A 16,849-nucleotide genomic window follows, 5' to 3' on the forward strand; every position below is an offset into this window, starting at 1 on the left:
GTCTTGACAGCGACAGCCGCCTTGTCTTGGCTGGACGATTTCCGACAGCGCAAACAAAGACATGCAATGATGAGGGCCAGTAGCGCCGCGCCTCCTGCAGCTAGGACGAGAAGCACTCCAGGAGTGAGCCCCAAGAAAGTTTGGTCGATTGACTTGTTGATTGCGGGCTTGTGCTGGGCTGGCGGTGTCGTCGAGCTGCTGTTGCTGGTGGTGATATTGCTGTTGGCCACACACACGTTCACTTGAATTTTAACGTTGTCTGTGTAGAGCTGTGTGACGTGCCGAAGGACGCTGGCGGCCACGAGCTGGTCTCCAAAGTCAGGCAGGTCAAACTCTTCGTTCACGTCGCTGTCTTTGTGTCCGCCTTCTTTGATATACTCTTGATGAAACAGCTGCGATGCCAACGCCCGGTCCGTCGCGTTGAGCTCTGTCAGCGAGCTCACGTGCACAACTGCGCTTACTTCTTGCAGGGTGGTCGACTTTGACACGTGGTGGAAACTGATGTTGTCCACACTCAAAACCGCCGCATCGTCCGCCCGCAAGAACGAAACGAGGGTGCTGACAAAGGCTTTTGAAGAGCTCTTCACCTGGTCAGCAGTTGTATTTACCAGCAACCACGTGGCGAGGACAGTCCAGTCGATTGTCACGGGCTCTCGGATCGTGTCGTCGTCGTCGACGACACCCGTGACATTGGTGGTATGGTTCGACACACCTGCGGATGTTGCGAACTTGGTGATGGATGGCGCTACAACGTCGACGGGGAAGTATCCCGGGGCACATTGCAAGGCACATCTGCCGTTTGTGGCCAACGAGTCGTAGCACGCGTCCAACACTGCCGCGTATTCGGTCTTGTCACACGAGCTGATGGCGCAACCCAGAAGCCCAGGATAGCACGAGCATCCGTCGCCGTAAAAGAGGTTCACGCATCGATGGTAGTCTGCAGCGCAGTGGGTTTGGGTGCACGAAGTCCAGCTTGCATTGGGGTACGCAATGGTTGGGCGGGGATACACTGGATACACTCGCGCCTGGGGCGGTGTCGCGCGAGCACGTGATGCAAGTGCTGTTGGACGTTGCCCGGCGGCCGTTGACGAAGGGGTGGCCCCAACAATTGCAGCCACGGTCGTGGCAGCGAGCGCCAGCACCCACGCCGCCATCTTCACGACAAAGTAAAAGTAAGGCGACTCGCCCTTAACCTTCGACTCCCAACAACGAATCGCAGGAATTCGAACTTGAGTTTTGTTCGAACGACGAACAAAACGTATGCCATCTCCTAGCGCTATGCCATGCTGTTTAGCTTAATGTTAGCGGCTAGCCGACAAAGACGCAGCAATTTCGCAGCTTAACCCTTGTCAAGTGTAGTAATAATCGCTATAATACTGAGGGGGCTCGACTTTGAGCGTGGGGCTGGTACTGATGCAAGTCTGAACTTGGTCCATGGCCGTGGAGCCGTCATTTCGTCCTTGCAGCGTGTAGTGCGACGTTTGGGGCTCGGAGAACTCGGCCATGACGGCATCTGCATCGAGAAAACACCCGAGGTAGTCATGCACCAACGCTGGGTCTTTCCAATGCGCAACGCGCTGGTCCATATGAAGCGGTAATGGTGCCATGTCGTCGTCGTCTTCGCCTTGGGGTTCGTTGTACTCTGTTTTGATCGAATTTACGTCAGGAATGAACGAGGCGCCATTGAAGTTGGCGAATTTGTTGGGGCTCGTGGGTGGTCGCCGCTGCGCGACCCGCCTCGACGTGTCCGCGTCGCATAGAAAGCATCCGCACGTGAAAAACTTGCACGGGAGATGTGGAATCATGTGGGCGATGTACTGTTCGACGTCGGCATTGTGCTGGGCGACGGCGTCGTCGTACCGCATGCCGCCGTACTGCTTGCTCACTTCGAGTCGCATCGCGTACTCCTTTTCTTCGACCTTCTTCGCCATGTGCCACTCGTCGCGGCCACACGCACAGTGATTGCCATTCGTGGTTTTGCTGCGGTGGCTGGTGGATGGTGACGTGGTTGAGGTTGGAGCATGCTGTGGCGGGGACGTTGAGAGCTGCGATGGAGACTGCGGCGACGACGACAGCGCGACCGGTAGTGCGCACTCGCACAGGACGTACGTGGCTTTGGACCGGTAGCTCCCGAGCAGCGTGGATTTAAAGCGAGGAAACCAAAACTTGCGATCCCTCGTTTTTTCAGGGCCATCACCGGCGTTGTTGGAGCGAAACCGAGGACCCAGTTGACGCAATACCCACCCCACAGCCATCGATCGACGCCTCGGCGGTTGAGTTTGCGAATGATGGCGACGACGATGCTGCCTCCGGGGAGCATCTACAGCAGCCGGGTGCACTCAAGGGCGCTTTGCTAGTAATGGCACGCGTTGTTGTTGCAGGGACAGCAGGTGGCAACTTTCGGTCTGGCACACATACATTAATAAACCCCAAAATTTTAGCCAATCCAAATGTGGTTGACAACCCATATCCTTTAAATAGCGGTATGATTGGTGGAAAAAATTGTGTTTTTCGCCTGAACAGGCGTATCGGATTGGTCGGTTTGGATTGATACGGCAAAAATTCTTCCCATGCCTCATATCACAAAATCGCACGCGCCGGTCACGTCGGAGGGAATTAGTACAGTTGGATTAATTGAGGCGAATCGAGCAACCAATCCGTTTTATTGTGCCACATTGCTTACGGCAACGTCGCATTTGTTGATGTTGCCCATGGCGCTGGCGGCGACGCCCCCCCTTCTTTGGCCTGGCTTGTTAGTTTTGTCATCGCGACTGAGATGGCACCACGGCACCCATGATACACATTGAGCAAGGTCCGATCAGAAGGACGGCATCCCGACGACGAATGGCGAGCCTGTGCTTGTGCAGGCGGCTCAGCTGTCCATAGGTCCATGTGAACAGCGAATTCTCGCGTGGTGGACAACGAAATGTTTTACAAGTCCGATTAAATATGAAGGGTTATTGTATATTATAGTTTTTCACGCAATTGAACAACACCACGCAAACGCTCCAGTTTGCATGACCTACCGTTACAACACTCTGATTGTCCATCCACGCGGATTGCTTCATCATTCCAGCCAACAATGCAACGAGCGAGTTGTGCAGCCATCGCGGTAAAAGCACCCACACGTCCCAGTGAACCGCCTCTCTCAACCTTTGCAGCAATCGAGACATGAATGACGAATGCCATAACATGCAAATGAGCATGCACGTGCATTATCATATTTCAAAATACATTCATTTTGAGAGAGGATTCTGCAGATTTGTCTCCAGAACAGCCAACGGCAGCCGGTTGCCTGGTTGGTCCAGGTGGGGAACGGTACCAAATACCCAGTGAGATGGTTGACCAGCATGAGTACCAGAGAGACGAGGGGCAAGGCATGGCAAAGTTGGCACAGTCCACACCGAAAGGGGGTCGATAGAAGACGAGCCAAGGAGCGCGTAGTGGCGGCAAATGAGCCCAAGGCCGTGACTGGTTCAGCTATAACGACGACGTGGCTGTTCTGCTGCAGCCACCCAGCCAGTCAGTCATCCAGCCCCTTCCCACCCCTGCAGATTCCGAACGCGGGGGTGACACACACAAGCTGTGATCCGACACGAAGCACAACAGCGTAGATAAACCTGATGCATGATCGGTCGATCGGACCGCACATTTCACATTCGAGCGAGGATGCTTCATACGTTGCTATCTCAAGAAATGGAGCGGCGACCGACCTATATCGCTTCCCCGCTGGTGGTATATGCACGAGGGCTTGACGGGAATCCATGTCCAGGACGACGAAGGCATGCCATGAACCGATGACCACATATCCTCCAACCGGAACCGCCGACGGGACGGAGTCATTGCACGTCAATGGACGAGCCCCCCAGATATGCACCGCTAAGATGATGATACATGCACACGGTCAATGACGCGTTCAAGCTCTGAATGTTGACCACGCAAGTCAACGAAAGATCCTCGATCGCCCGTAGGTCACCCAGCGATCCAACGATCTCCCGCACGACGCCGACGTGGTATTCGTGCGATGTTAACCGATAGTATAGGCCAACCACGCCGGCTGTCAATCACGCAGGGGTACGCCGAACCGTCGGTGCGGTCTGAAACGACGTGGAATGTGATACAAAGCGGTCCACGATAGACTACATTTCGATTGAAAACTTCCACAGCTTGTCGTAGCCGTTAACTTGGAACAAGTCCAATCAAGTCGCACATAGCATCCCTGATACGACTAGGGCCACACAATGGCGTGAGCGCGACGATCGAATTATTTGTCTTGTAGCGCTATGGGTGTATCAACAGCGGGTAATGCCACTTGCACGTTCGCGATCAACGTGGACGGCGCATGGAATTCCCGGCCAATGCCGCCATCAAACGGTAACGTCAAGGATATTGTTGACGAGACCAATGTTGACGAGATTAGGTGCTATAGCAGAGGCACCACCACCCCCTTCATCATGACCAATGCGCAACCGCAACACCACCCCCCGCCAAGGTCGATGGTCTCGTCTCACACCTCCAACGCCACCCCTACCGCTGTACGACACCCGCATCACCGTGTTGCCACGTTGTCCCGGTACATTGCATTGGGCTACAGTGTGCAGCTGCGTTCTAGGTTGGTCAGTCCGGCGCCATGGGAGAGGCTAAGACACGTAAGAATGTGATCAATTCGAGCAACGTCAGCGCATGACAATATATCCATGACGAGGAAATCTGCCCCCTTGAATGATCGATTTTGGAAATACGCATGGCAAGAGGTCATTTAATTCGCGTGCACTGAGCATGGTACAAATTTGCTTACCTGATCGCACCCCGAGCGTTGAGGATAAATTGGCTGACCCAGCTTTCAATGCATCGTTGTCGCGGTGATTCATGACTGTGGCCTGCAATGAACAGGCCCACTGGGCATAGCGACGGCCGCCCGAAATGCCCGACATCTCTTTGAAGGCCAAACAAAGTGCTACGAGGACTTCACAGCTGGTACTACGAGGGTGTGCCTCTTCAAGATCGAGGTAAACTATCCGGATATTCCGGATACTGCTTCCGCGCGATAAAAATTGCAATATTTGCCGACGGAGGTCACAGATGCTGCAGCACATCCAACACCACTCAAGATCGGCCCGTGTGTTGATCGCAGGGGGTGGCCCTGTCGGGCTCACACTTGGCATTCTCCTGCAGCATGTGTACAACGTGCCGGTGGACATTGTAGAGCGGCAGTTGCAGCCAACGCAACATCCACAGGCGCATTTCATGAACCTCCGCACCATGGAAATCCTGCGCACCCACATGCCAGTTCTGCACGACCGTATTCTCGACATTGCAGCTCCGCCGCAGCAAGTACGTTGGATGCCATTGAATTCAGGACGTTGAGTGTTTCGTTGTAGTGGCGGGATTACGTGTACTGTTCGCGCATCATTGGTGGCGAGCTGGCACGGATCGATCAGTTCGGACCAGGTAATGATGCCTTCGATGGATCCACGTGTGTGATTGCATTAACTTTGTAGACATTGCGCACCGCGCCGACTCGTTGCCAGGCTATCGCAACGAATTGTTGCACGGCCTTCGCAACTTGTCGCCAACGCAACCCGTCCACTTTCCCCAAAACAAGTTCGAAACACTCTTGAACGAATACGCCGCCGAGTGTGGCATCCACGTTCATCGAGGAGTTGAGCTGACCGACCTGCGCATGTTGTCGAAGCAGTCTTCGTGTGGCCTTAGCCGCGTCGATGTTAGTTTGCGCAACGAGTACGATCGCCTTCATTTTGTGATGAACCACCTCCTCGACCGCTGATGGCTGCCCGGCCGTTTTCGATGCATGCATGAAAAATCTTCGCTATAAAGCCAATCCGTTTTAGGACCAAGCAATACGACTATGTCGTCGGTGCAGACGGAGCCCACAGCAAAGTGCGATCACTGCTGCATATTCCCATGGAAGGCCCGCCGCCGCTCCAGAGTCTGATCAACGTTCACTTTACCAGCCACGAGGTAATCCAAGTCAATGGGTTTCCTTGGTCCAGTTCAGGGCAATGCTGCCACCCCCGAGGATTTCTGGGGCGCATTTCATGCTCGTACGGATTGCTGTAGCTCGCAGCGCATGCTCGCACGTCGCCGGCCATGTTGTACTTCATCGTACGTCGACCGAGTCTCACAATACGTTTTCGTCGATATGTATCACCCCGTGCCATCTAGTTTAACCCGAAAGTGATCGGGGTCTTGATTGCCCACGACCTGGCCAAGGGTGAATGGGTGTTCCAGATCCCTGTATTCCCGTTGCCGGGGCAACTCCCGCAAGTCGACTTCCCACCGGACCGGTGCATTGACTTGATCCGGGCAGCGGCAGGGTCCCCGTCACTGGATGTGGCGCTGCACTCGATTGGGGCGTGGAAAATGACGGCCCAAGTCGCGGCGCAGTACGCCACACCCAACCACCAAGTCTTTCTTGTGGGTGACGCAGCGCACCAGTTCCCCCCCGCCGGCGGCTTTGGCATGAACACTGGTATCCAGGTACGATGATCCGCGCCATGGAATTTCAATGGTTTGTATTTCGTCGACTGGCCATGCCTCGTCGCCACCATCATCTCACAACGTATCGGTCCTGATAGGACGCCCACAATCTTGCGTGGAAGCTGGCTCATGACATCCGCACCCGACGCAATGTGTCGTCCACGACCGCATCCTCGCCTTCATCTCAAGCCGCGACCAGTGCATCGCCTTCCCTGACCCAGCGTTCGTGGCTCCCAACGTACGGGTCGGAGCGCAAGGCGGTCGCGACCACGATGACCAAGCTGAGTCTGCGCAACTTCGAACGAATGCTGCGTGTTCCAGCGGCACTGCATGTTTCCTACGGTGTGTGCGAGCTCTCCACATGACGACGCTGAAACCTTCGACCCTTGTGTGTGTGCCTGCTGAGTAGACAGCGCCAAAGCGCTTGACACGGTAGCACACTCGCCGTTGTTTCAGTGGTTACCACAAAAACTGCAGTCGTCGGTCGTGTCGTCTGCGTTGTCTGCCGGCACTGCCCACTTGGCGACCCTCGACAGTGCCGTGTCGTCCATGGGGCACCACCTCAAGCGCCGCGTGCAGGAGATCGTACTGTCGCGACGGGCGCTCGGGATGCTGGTACGAACTGACAACCCACGACGATCGAGTGGCTTGGTCTAGATGATTGCAATCGCGTCGTGACCGGTTTCTCCTGGCGTAGTTCTTCAAGGCCGACATTGGGTACTCGTACGCCCCGCAGTCGACGGACGGCGACACGTCCGATGCTGCACTCAACAACGCGCATCGATTCCGCGTCCCTGATGGCAAGCCCAGCGCCACCGCTCCTCTCGATACAGTGTTTACCCCGCGGCTACATGTTGGCCAACGGTTGCCTCATCAATGGCTGTTGGGCGCGACGAACGAAGGGGCGAATGTCCAAGTGTCCTCGTTGGACCTCGTGCAGCGAATTGTGCAATCAACCAACAACAGCGGCGGCACGGGCGGACCACAATTTGTGCTCGTGGTGCAGTCTGCTACGATTGCGCACTTGCCACCGAACAAGCGGCCATTCATAGCCACGGTGGTCCTTCACGCCAAGCACGCGTCGGCCGCAGGAACGTCGGCGGCGGCGACGACGCACGACTACTTGTACGTTGACGAGACTGATCTGACAGCCGCCGCGGCCGTCCTCGTCCGACCGGATGGTCACGTGGCGTGGATTTGGAACGACGTTCGAGAGATGTCTCCAGAAAGTGTCGCGTCTGTTCTAGCCAAGATCTAGCGAGCTTTCAATCGATAGTAGATGTTCTTCCTGCGCCACCTGAATGGCATTTCTGTTCACCTTGATCCAAGGACGGATAGCGTGAAGCTCATCAACACCAGGGATGGAGCGAGGTTGACACTAGTAAATTGCAGCGCTGTGTCGACGACGCACGTCCATGTCAGTCTCGACCGCAGCACGTTTCGATCTCCGGCAATCATGGAGTGGTGTGGCGCGGCGAACGCTTCCATTGCTGGAAGGATTCGCTTTCCATGCATGGAGCTGTAGCAAAAGCAGACACAGACTTGAATCAAAATCGCATACTTTTAGTTGAGCCCGACTCCAAACCTCAACACGACGGCTCGAGGTCTAAATGGCGCCCTTGTGGTTGGCTTTCACGGGCAGTTGGTTCGGCTGACGGGTGCCGACGCGAACAGTCTTCGGGTTAGATGCTGGCTTCAGCGAGAACGTCGCCATATTGCCTCGGAGCAACTTGTTCTTGGCAAACTCGGACCGCGCCAAGCTGTCGAGGACGTGGTGCTGTATATATTCAAATAAACATGTGAGACAACAAGTTGTGCCAGGAGAGAAAGCTCGCACCATAGAAGTGACCCGACCCGCGTGCTTGCGCATCTTTTTCAAGCGAAGCAAGTACCGCCGTGTGCTCCCTTGCTTGTTCACTTTGATTTTCTCCAGGTCAAGGTCGTCGCCGTCTTCTTGGGTCGCTTCACTCAACCGGCGTCGGTTCTGGTCAGGTCGCTCCTACCAACCACATCAATCCCATCAAGTTCAAACCCATTCGTCACTGTAGACTGTTGCATCCATATCCGTTCGACACAGCGCTCGATAAGCACGACTGTGCACATGCGGCTGGATGCCGTGTTGACATGTGAAACGGGTAACTTTACCTTGTCGCTGTTGAGCTCCTGCTGCCACATCTTCCCGCACGCTTCGTGGAACGTTTTGCCAGTCGCCATGACAAGCACCGACGACGTGTGCCGATTCCATTTTTCCTTGGAGTTGTACTGTTGGCTCATGCCGAACGGCGGCTTACTCAGGACGCAGTGGCAGTAAAAGCACTCGATCGAGGCCGGGGCAATGCACTTGGCTTGGGCGCGTCGCAGCACCATCACTTGGTCGTGCAAGTCCGTTCTACATGCATACACGATGACCATCCGCGTCAGCCACCACGACATGATTCACAGTCGTCCCTTCTCGGTATCAAGGAAATCGCCAGAGAGAGAGAGCAGCGTACCGAATCATGCCGTTCGCTGTCTTGTAAATGTTGTGTTCGTAGTTGTACGTGTCCAACATGCCAAAAATGGTCGGTCGAAAATCACCAAACTCGTCGTTCCCGTGCTCGTTGGTGATCTTGAACAAAATCGACTGCAGCGACACACACGAACTCATGCGTTCCAGGATCATCGCAATCATTTCATTCACGGCAATCTAGAACATCGAGCATGCGCGCATGAACCGAGCGCCTTCCCCACGAGCCAACATGGATGTAGAGACGCACCTGGAACACGGTCTGGGCACCACGAGTCGCTGTGCGCCCTTTGGTCTTGGACTGCATTTGTTTCTTGACCGTGTTTTGCACCTTCAAGCACATATCGAGGAGCGTAAACCACAGTTTCTCACTTTGGTCGTCGCGGTGACGGGCGGAATGGCGTTCGCACATGGCAATCGCCACATCCAAGGTGGACTTGACCTCTTGGCCCTCGACGAGGCTTTGGAGGATGCTGCTTTCGTACTGCATCGTGCTGGTAGATTGAAGCTCCGGATTGAGGTTGAACCCACGGAGGGCGGGGCGAAGCAATCCGATCTTCTTTTCCAAGCCCGCTAAAATCAAACTCAACGCCCCTGTCACGTCCCCCGTGCGCTCCAACAAGTATGCCTCAGCATCTGTGATGTTGTATTCCTATCGTCACCACACACGTCCATATCAGCGGGGATCGATGGACGGATTGTAGAGGCATCAAGCGATGGACTCACTTTGCACAGCTTCAGGCACGAATCCACTCGGTACGCTTGGTGGTTTGCCAAATACGGGAACACTTGAGGAGGGTCAAATTCGCACAGCAATTTGATGTATCGCTCTTGGACGGCGGCGTCGTCGGCCATCTAGCCACACGTTCGTGACGAGATGTCGACAAGGGGTGCTTATATTACCCGCAACCCGTTCTTCTCGGTCAAGTCCTTGATCATGTCGACGTCTTCGCCCGTGCCTTCCGCGCCACTGCCAAGGATCTGGCACAAGTAGTTGTACTCCCATTTGGCGCCGAGCTTGCCGCCGACTTGGACGAATTTCTGGATGATCCGGTTGTTCAGCGACGGAAAGTTTTCCAGAATGAGCACGACAAACGCCGTCGCGTCGACGTCGAGAAGGCCGCCCGCGTGGTTGATGATGCCCGTTTCGATCGTGTTGGAGCTTTCCAATAAACTGGTCGACGCCATTGTTGTCCCGTCGCCGTCAGTCCCCCCTGATACCTTGTCCTTTTCATTGCGAATATACGAAAACACCCCCATCTTGTACTCGCGGTCCGTGTCAGCCAAGTAGGCCGAGATTGTCTCGCTAAACTCGTTGCGGTCCTTGTGCAGCAGCACCGCCGCGCCTACGCACGTACGTAAGCGTTGACAACCTTCTTGGACCACGGGGTCGCTCTCTCCGTCGACACCACGATTCAACCACACACACGCATCGACGTTGCGTAATGGCTTCCAATTTCCACGAGTGAAACCAACGGGAGTTCCAACAGACCAGTTTCAAATGCTCAAACACAACAAGGCCAACGACGGCACATTGACGAAGTCGTCGATTCACAATTCAAATGGCATGAAAGCCGTGCACGTCCCATGTGCGGCTCGTCAAAAGGTACAAGTGATAACAGTGGAGGCATCTTTCAAAGAAAGGGCTCATTCGAGAAAGTTTTCAAGCATGCACACATCACGACGACAGACCGTCAACACGTACGGTTCATGCCCTCTTTAAGCACCGACTTGAGCAACGTCGCTTGGTCGTACGAGTCCTTGGACAGTTTTTGCAAAAGCCGCACCAGCATGACCTGTCGACCGGCTTTGTCGAACCCTTCTTCCTCAAACGAAGTTTGGACGGGACCGAGAGCTTGTGGCCCCGTGGCCAAGAACGTCATGAGCGAGTTCATCATGTACTGGGTGCTGGACACGCTGCGGGCAGTCGCATACGCTTGGGCGTCGATGGCGCCACCTAAACCGACCAATTTCAGCACAACAAATCATACGAAGGAGGGATGCAAAACGACGACGGGTACATACCACTGAACAGCCGCGCTTCAAACATGTAAAAGTGGCCTTGGTCCGCACTGGAGAAGAATCGACTTGTGGGAAATTGCTGAGGCGCTGCTGCACTGGTCGACTTGGAGTCGCCGACCAGCACCTCGGCCAGGCTCAGCACCATGGTCAGTCGTGGAGGGCACCGCAGCGGCGCCGTGGCGTACCTACATGTCCCATGTCGTGTTTTCAGTTCCACCCGTCATAAAATGGACAGCATTGCCAAGGAGACAACAGCACCTCGACGTGTTGCTCGAGATGGTTTCCCCTTCAAACTCGACGTTGGGAGCGTCAAAGAGGCGGGCAATCATGTCCAAAAACACCTTGGTATCGAGTTGCAGCAAAGGAATCAAGCGGGGGTATGGGATCGAATCCGTCGCGACAGCGTTGTCGTCGCCTCCACTCGCCATAGCGTTGTCTTTTGGATGCTTTTCAAACAAGTACTGCGTCAACGTTGCAACCATAGTCTGCATGCGCTTGACAGACACTGGGTGACGCCGTGGAAACGAACGGCCGTCAAAGCAGTAGCTCAGGTAGAGAAGGAGCTTATACGCCCACTTGCGCTTCAATCGACCTTCCTCGGACGCCCCGTCGACCAGCGCCAGTGCGGCCCCGCTCGCACCACCAGGTCCCATCGATGCCGACGCCGACGCGGCCAACAGCACTTGGACCGGCGTCGTGAAATCGTTGCGCGCTTCGTTGTACATATAAATGAGCGCCGTGTACAAGTGATGCGTGTGGCACACCGCAATGACTTTGTCAAAATCGAGCTCATTCACGTGCATGTGAAGAAGGGCTTTTTCCACCTAGGACAATGAGTAGTGAGGGTCTGCAATGAAGCAAAAAACGCGGCGCGGATCGACGAACCGTGTCCATTTGGTTGGTTTTCAAGCAGTACGACACAAACACGTCCAAGACAGCGGCGCTGAGCACATGCAGTTGGTCGTGCAAAATATATGGCGCGAGCAAGCTGACAAAGATCTCAGCCTTGTCAGCCTCTTGGAATCGCTTGAAGATTTCGGCAAAAAGCAAGTCCGTGCGGTTCGTCGACGCGCAATACTCGATCGCGACCCCCGCCAGCATTTGAAAATGCGAAAGGTTGAGCGACGTCGACGGGGCATGGCCCATCGCGAGACGGACGTAGTCCATCAGTAAATCCGCCATGCGATCCGCGACCCCAATTGGAACAAAATTCTTTGGCGGCGCCCCAGATCGCGCCGTTTGAAATGCTGCTTCCAGCCGCTTCGAGACATCTGCTGGGTACGGCGACTCCCCCACGCACCTACAAGCATAAACATGCGGGGTAGGAAATCAAATGGAATGCTGGGTAGGACCACCCATGCACCAGCACACTGAAAACGCCACAGCCCTTGCTGTCCCCCCGTTCAGTTCCCCACCCATGAACGGCACCAACGTGGCAGTGAATTCCAAACAGACAGGGAAGGCAAGCAGGGGCCCGTGTTCAAGGAACAACCAGGGATATGGGCACATGAACATGCAGAACATTCCGTCTGTCGAGGGGTCCACGTACCATCGCGGTTCTTCGTTGGCATGGTCCTCATGTCGAAACACGTCTTCCTTGTCTCCCGTGCGCTGGTTCGTTTGCGACATCTTGAAGATGTCCACGACGCATTGATCTTTGTTGCGATCAGTGAAAAAAACGGGAGGAAACCGGTCGCGTTCGGCGCGGGTCTGGGCGGCTTTGTGCAAGCCTTCGTAGTGATCCAACGCGAGCCCGAGTCCTTCGAGCCACTCGCCGTCTTCAATCAGCGTGTCGATGCGTTGCGTCCACGGCTGCACACGCGCCGTGTGCAGTTCCTTCAACCCGAGCAGGTACAACATGTCATTGCACGCGCGAAAGCTAGCAAGTACATGCGTCAGCGACGCAGGATCGCTATACTGCACCTGTTGGCAAAGCTGCGCCCGTTGTTGCCTCGATACGACGCGTACACGAGCCCCATGCTGCTGACGTCGATCGTTTCCAGTTCTTGTCGGCTCATCGTGTCGTACACACACAGTTCATCGTGAAAGTTCAAGTACATGATCACGTGGTCGCCGAGCCATTGGGTCGCGACCACGTCGGCGGACGTGTCGAGTGGCGCCGTCTCAGCAAACGTCGGCCATCCATCTTTGGCATGGACATGACGCGGGCAAAAAAGCACTTCAAGGAATTGAATATGGCGGCCCCAGCCTCGCGCGAGAATCGGCGTCGGCGTGTCATGGCGAGAGCTTCCAGGCAGCGCGACCCATGCAAACGCAAGTGACGGCAAATTGTCGACCGTCACGCCCTCTACACGATTGCAACCCAAATAATCTCGTGTCAGATCACGATTGTCCAAGCGATTTGCATCTCAAGTCAAGCAGCGGCCACGACACGGCAGTCTGTCAAAGAATCGCCATTTCAAATCGATGACGCAGCAAGTCACACGTCCGAAGTCTGCAGAGACCCTACCTGGCTTGAACCAACGATGCAACACCTTCACCTCGGGCTCAATCGCGACCAAGAATGTAACCTTGTCGGTGGAGATGGCCGCGATGCTGTACACGTCGGTGATGTGCGCGATTTTCATGTGACCTGCGCTTTGGGCAAGGATGGCGACGCTCAGGATCTTGCCCGCCGAGCCATCGTAGATGGGGTCCACGTCCACCACGTAGACATACCCCATCATCTTGCTAAAGTTGACCTTGTTCGCAATACCGCTATGACACGTCAAGTCCAGTCACCGATCGCCGCGGACGTACTTGGCATCGACGGACAGAATGCACGGCTTCTGGTCCTTCAGAAATAGTAGCGATACGACAGGGCACTCGTGCGCGTCCGACACAACTTTGAGCGCTGTGCCTTTGAGCATGTCCCACAGCACGATGCGGCCGCTGTGATACCCGCAGACCAAGAAGTCACTTCCGGGAGATACGTCTATCGCTGTCACGGGGCCATCTACAGGAGAAATCGTCAAAAGCGGGAACTGGAACACCGACGGCGTCATTGAGTACGTACCGCTGTACGGCTCACTGCTGCCTTCTTGAAACGATGCCGTGTTGCGGAGGACATGCCGGATGTTCTGAAAATGGTCGAACACCAAGACCAAACTCTTGCTCGTCCCAATCGCGATGAACTTGGGGTGAATCGCCACGACGGTCGGGCTCCCCGGGCCGTTGTCTCGAAACTCGGCGTTCTTGACGAGCTGCTTCGAAATGATTTGCATCGGTTCGACCTTGACGACCCCCGCGCTGCCGCCATGATGGTGCGTCTTGTCCTTCTTTCGTTGTTGCATGATCACGGACGAATAGTGATTGTTCGAACGCATTCGTCGCTTCACGGCAAGGGGACTCACGAGCATCTCGCGAGGCGGCTCTAGCAGAATCTCTTCCAACGACTTGGCCACATCCAGCGGGGTTTTCAACGAATTGCTCGTCGAAGCGTTCGTTGACGGTTTGTGCATCGACACTCGCGATCGAGACGATAGCGTTCGGTGCAGCAATGGATTTTCCGTCGGCACGGTCACGGTTGAAGTCGCAGTCGTAGACACCTGTGCCAACGACGTCGCCTCCAAGTCTTCGTTGAGGATCTCTTCCAGCGTCAGTGTCGCCTCCAGATCGTTCACATCAATCATGTCTTCACCATCGCTGTCCTCTGCGAGCAGCTTGTCGACTTCGCTCAGCTCCATCGTCGTCATATCCGTCGATGTTGATTTCTGGCGGCCGTCGGTCTCGTCAAAGTGCGGGTGGAAGTGGGCACAAGTCGGAAGTACGACGCTCGCACTTGAAAGGGTCACAGTCAGTTCAGTGAAAAAGACTGTGATTCGTGCACACGTTAAAGGCATCTCACAGTAAAACGTAAATATTTTGAGGACATTTGAACGACGTGCAAAGGCAGTGTAAGCACAGGGGAATGGAAGGGTCTGCGCCAAGCGTGCCGCGTGGCAGGAGTTGCGAAAGCATGCTTCGTGGACAGAATTGGCTTGAAACACTAAAGCGGGGGTGAGCGAGAGTTGTCGATTTTGACGTCTTGTCGTTAACATTTCCTGGTCGTTTTGGAGCACGTATTTTAGGAAAATGTCGGATTTCATGATAATTGATATATTTTCAAGATTTATCGCACGACTTCTACAGAAGCGCTCGTCCCATCCGTTGAAATGCAGACGGTGGCAAGGTGCACACAGTGCTGTCGCCGCACGCTCGTTTACACGCCACGCCCGCGTCGTCGTCCTTTTGCAATAAAGCGAGAGCGCCCTCGTCAACGTCCTGTGGCTCCGCCATCCGAAGTTGCGCCGTTCAACAGCCAGGAGACAGCGCAACCAACGCACAGAAAGTTGAGTAGGCCAGTACCTGTCCGGCCAAAGTCCGACACGAACAAGTGTCTGGGCGCAATGGATCCAACAGCATCCATCGTGAATTGCATGACGTGGAGGAGGGAAAGACTCGATCCCAAAGCGACCAGAACGACCATCGTAGATCGAGTGCACTACGGGGTAACTAAGTTGGATTCGAATTCACGAAGTTGATGAGGGTGAATCGAACGCCTCGTTCGAGTTGAGGGTGATCGCGAAGTGTTATCTGAGCAGAACCACTGGAGGACAGCGGAAGCAATGGTGCAAGCTCATCATGATCGTAGGTTGTGGTGAGCTGTGTGTGTGCGCCCCGCAGAAGTTGGCACCATCTCACTGTGCCTACTCTGCTGGGTCACGATCGCCCAGTGTTTCATTCATTCGTTGCAGAGATCGCGACGCCGGCATGACGTTCTATTGTACAACAAGTTTGCTGGATCAAGAGTTGTTCACCATACAAGGATGGCGCCGTCGATCGAGCTCGCGCAGTCATGTCGGCTCGAGTGTTTGGTTTCGATCACGATACCGTCGCCTTGCTCTGCAATGAGGCGCGTGATACCATGATTTTCCCGCGTGGCGAGGCCATTGGGGACGAGGACGCACGAAATCTCGATGTGGAAAGACATGGGGAGGGTTGCATGGGGCGTCGGCGCACCGTGCGGAATCGGGGGCGTTCGCCTCCTCACCAAGCGCGACACGAGCGTGAGGATCGCAATATCTGCCACGGACAGCACAGAGTTCTCCTTGTACGCTATGAACACGACGTGGATGGCCATGTTGTTGTCGGAAGCGTTCATGTCGACCACGGTCGCGATCGGAGAGACGAGACGATCATCGTGACTTGCTCTGCCGCGACCATCGTGAAACAGACAATTGGCAACGTCAACATCGAGCTCGCCTCGCCCGCGGCAACCACGTAGATCGTCGCCACCGCTTTCGTGTACGCAAAACGGTTGGCCCGGGCAATCGTGAAATACACGACGGGCAGCAAGACAGAGATGTGAGTGAACGCCCCCAGGAGAAGCAGCATGAACACCAGCTTGACAGCATCTGTGAAGAAGACCCGAGTTGGCTAAAATCGACTTGAATCGTGGGGGACGACAAAATCGATGGTCGAGTCAAGGGTCGCGCTAGACATAACGCCCACCATCGCGTACAGAGTCCGGCCCACGACCCCACCCCCACCGCAAAATGACAAAGAAAATGTCTCGTCAGCATTGCAGAAACACGTCGAGATTAGTGCCAAGCGAGCCATTTGACAGCTTGACCATCCCCGCCGCTGTCGCAATGCCGATTGGAATTGCGATCATGAACACACCGAGCCGTCTGCCGTTGGCCATCGACGCCATCCGCTTCGATTCGCTGCGCGAGTTACCCGTGGTCCCTGTCGAATTCTTGACGTCCACTGACCCAGGGTGCCAACATGAACCCCACGACAATGATTGAAAGTTGATTTCAACTTGGTCGGTCAAGC

The 16,849-nt window shown here is 55.1% G+C and overlaps 5 protein-coding genes across 5 annotated transcripts; 2 read left to right on the forward strand and 3 right to left on the reverse strand.

Moving 5' to 3' along the window:
- Positions 1–728: 728 nt before the first annotated feature.
- On the forward strand, positions 729–1,253 carry H310_13250 (hypothetical protein; the record flags this gene model as incomplete). Its single annotated transcript, XM_008880679.1, has 1 exon — positions 729–1,253. A coding segment is annotated over one exon (324 nt), but the record flags the coding sequence as incomplete, so codon positions are not given.
- A 51-nt stretch (positions 1,254–1,304) lies between these two features.
- H310_13251 (hypothetical protein) lies at positions 1,305–2,395 on the reverse strand. Its single transcript, XM_008880680.1, has one exon. It carries the CDS (start codon positions 2,253–2,255, stop codon positions 1,350–1,352), a length of 906 nt encoding a protein of 301 aa, XP_008878902.1. The 5' UTR covers positions 2,256–2,395; the 3' UTR covers positions 1,305–1,349.
- Positions 2,396–5,074: 2,679 nt separating this feature from the next.
- Positions 5,075–7,797, forward strand: H310_13252 (hypothetical protein). Its single transcript, XM_008880681.1, has 9 exons — positions 5,075–5,334; positions 5,382–5,451; positions 5,502–5,742; positions 5,853–5,982; positions 6,082–6,126; positions 6,187–6,501; positions 6,600–6,843; positions 6,911–7,116; positions 7,199–7,797. The coding sequence occupies exons 1-9, from the start codon at positions 5,083–5,085 to the stop codon at positions 7,757–7,759; spliced, it is 2,064 nt and encodes a 687-aa protein (XP_008878903.1). The 5' UTR covers positions 5,075–5,082; the 3' UTR covers positions 7,760–7,797.
- Positions 7,798–8,055: 258 nt separating this feature from the next.
- Positions 8,056–14,752, reverse strand: H310_13253 (hypothetical protein). The gene is made up of 16 exons (XM_008880682.1): positions 14,046–14,752; positions 13,790–13,985; positions 13,500–13,747; positions 12,953–13,337; positions 12,579–12,908; positions 11,915–12,329; positions 11,288–11,853; positions 11,033–11,214; positions 10,713–10,964; positions 9,911–10,353; positions 9,734–9,862; positions 9,258–9,659; positions 8,994–9,187; positions 8,647–8,890; positions 8,339–8,500; positions 8,056–8,278 (listed from the first exon to the last, which is right to left on the reverse strand). The coding sequence occupies exons 1-16, from the start codon at positions 14,722–14,724 to the stop codon at positions 8,108–8,110; spliced, it is 4,998 nt and encodes a 1,665-aa protein (XP_008878904.1). The 5' UTR covers positions 14,725–14,752; the 3' UTR covers positions 8,056–8,107.
- A 1,072-nt stretch (positions 14,753–15,824) lies between these two features.
- Positions 15,825–16,405, reverse strand: H310_13254 (hypothetical protein; the record flags this gene model as incomplete). The annotated part of the gene is made up of 2 exons (XM_008880683.1): positions 15,825–16,221; positions 16,263–16,405. 2 exons carry the CDS (start codon positions 16,403–16,405, stop codon positions 15,825–15,827), a joined length of 540 nt encoding a protein of 179 aa, XP_008878905.1.
- Between the last annotated feature and the right edge of the window lie 444 nt (positions 16,406–16,849).

Source organism: Aphanomyces invadans (assembly GCF_000520115.1).
Source record: "Aphanomyces invadans strain NJM9701 unplaced genomic scaffold supercont1.49, whole genome shotgun sequence".
Classification (NCBI taxonomy): Eukaryota; Oomycota; class Saprolegniomycetes; order Saprolegniales; family Verrucalvaceae; genus Aphanomyces; species Aphanomyces invadans.

What these genes read in the sequence shown, in the direction of transcription:
- H310_13251 (XM_008880680.1), bottom strand. Translation starts at nt 2,255, where the DNA reads ATGGCTGTGGGGTGGGTATTGCGTCAACTGGGTCCTCGGTTTCGCTCC.
- H310_13252 (XM_008880681.1), top strand. Translation starts at nt 5,083, where the DNA reads ATGCTGCAGCACATCCAACACCACTCAAGATCGGCCCGTGTGTTGATC. An exon ending in TTGCAGCTCCGCCGCAGCAA is followed by an intron (nt 5,335 to 5,381) that starts GTACGTTGGATG and finishes GTTTCGTTGTAG; the next exon opens with TGGCGGGATTACGTGTACTG. An exon ending in GACGGGCGCTCGGGATGCTG is followed by an intron (nt 7,117 to 7,198) that starts GTACGAACTGAC and finishes CTCCTGGCGTAG; the next exon opens with TTCTTCAAGGCCGACATTGG.
- H310_13253 (XM_008880682.1), bottom strand. Translation starts at nt 14,724, where the DNA reads ATGACGACGATGGAGCTGAGCGAAGTCGACAAGCTGCTCGCAGAGGAC. An exon ending in ATTCTGTCCGTCGATGCCAA is followed by an intron (nt 13,748 to 13,789) that starts GTACGTCCGCGG and finishes GACGTGTCATAG; the next exon opens with CGGTATTGCGAACAAGGTCA. An exon ending in ACAGCGAACGGCATGATTCG is followed by an intron (nt 8,891 to 8,993) that starts GTACGCTGCTCT and finishes GTATGCATGTAG; the next exon opens with AACGGACTTGCACGACCAAG.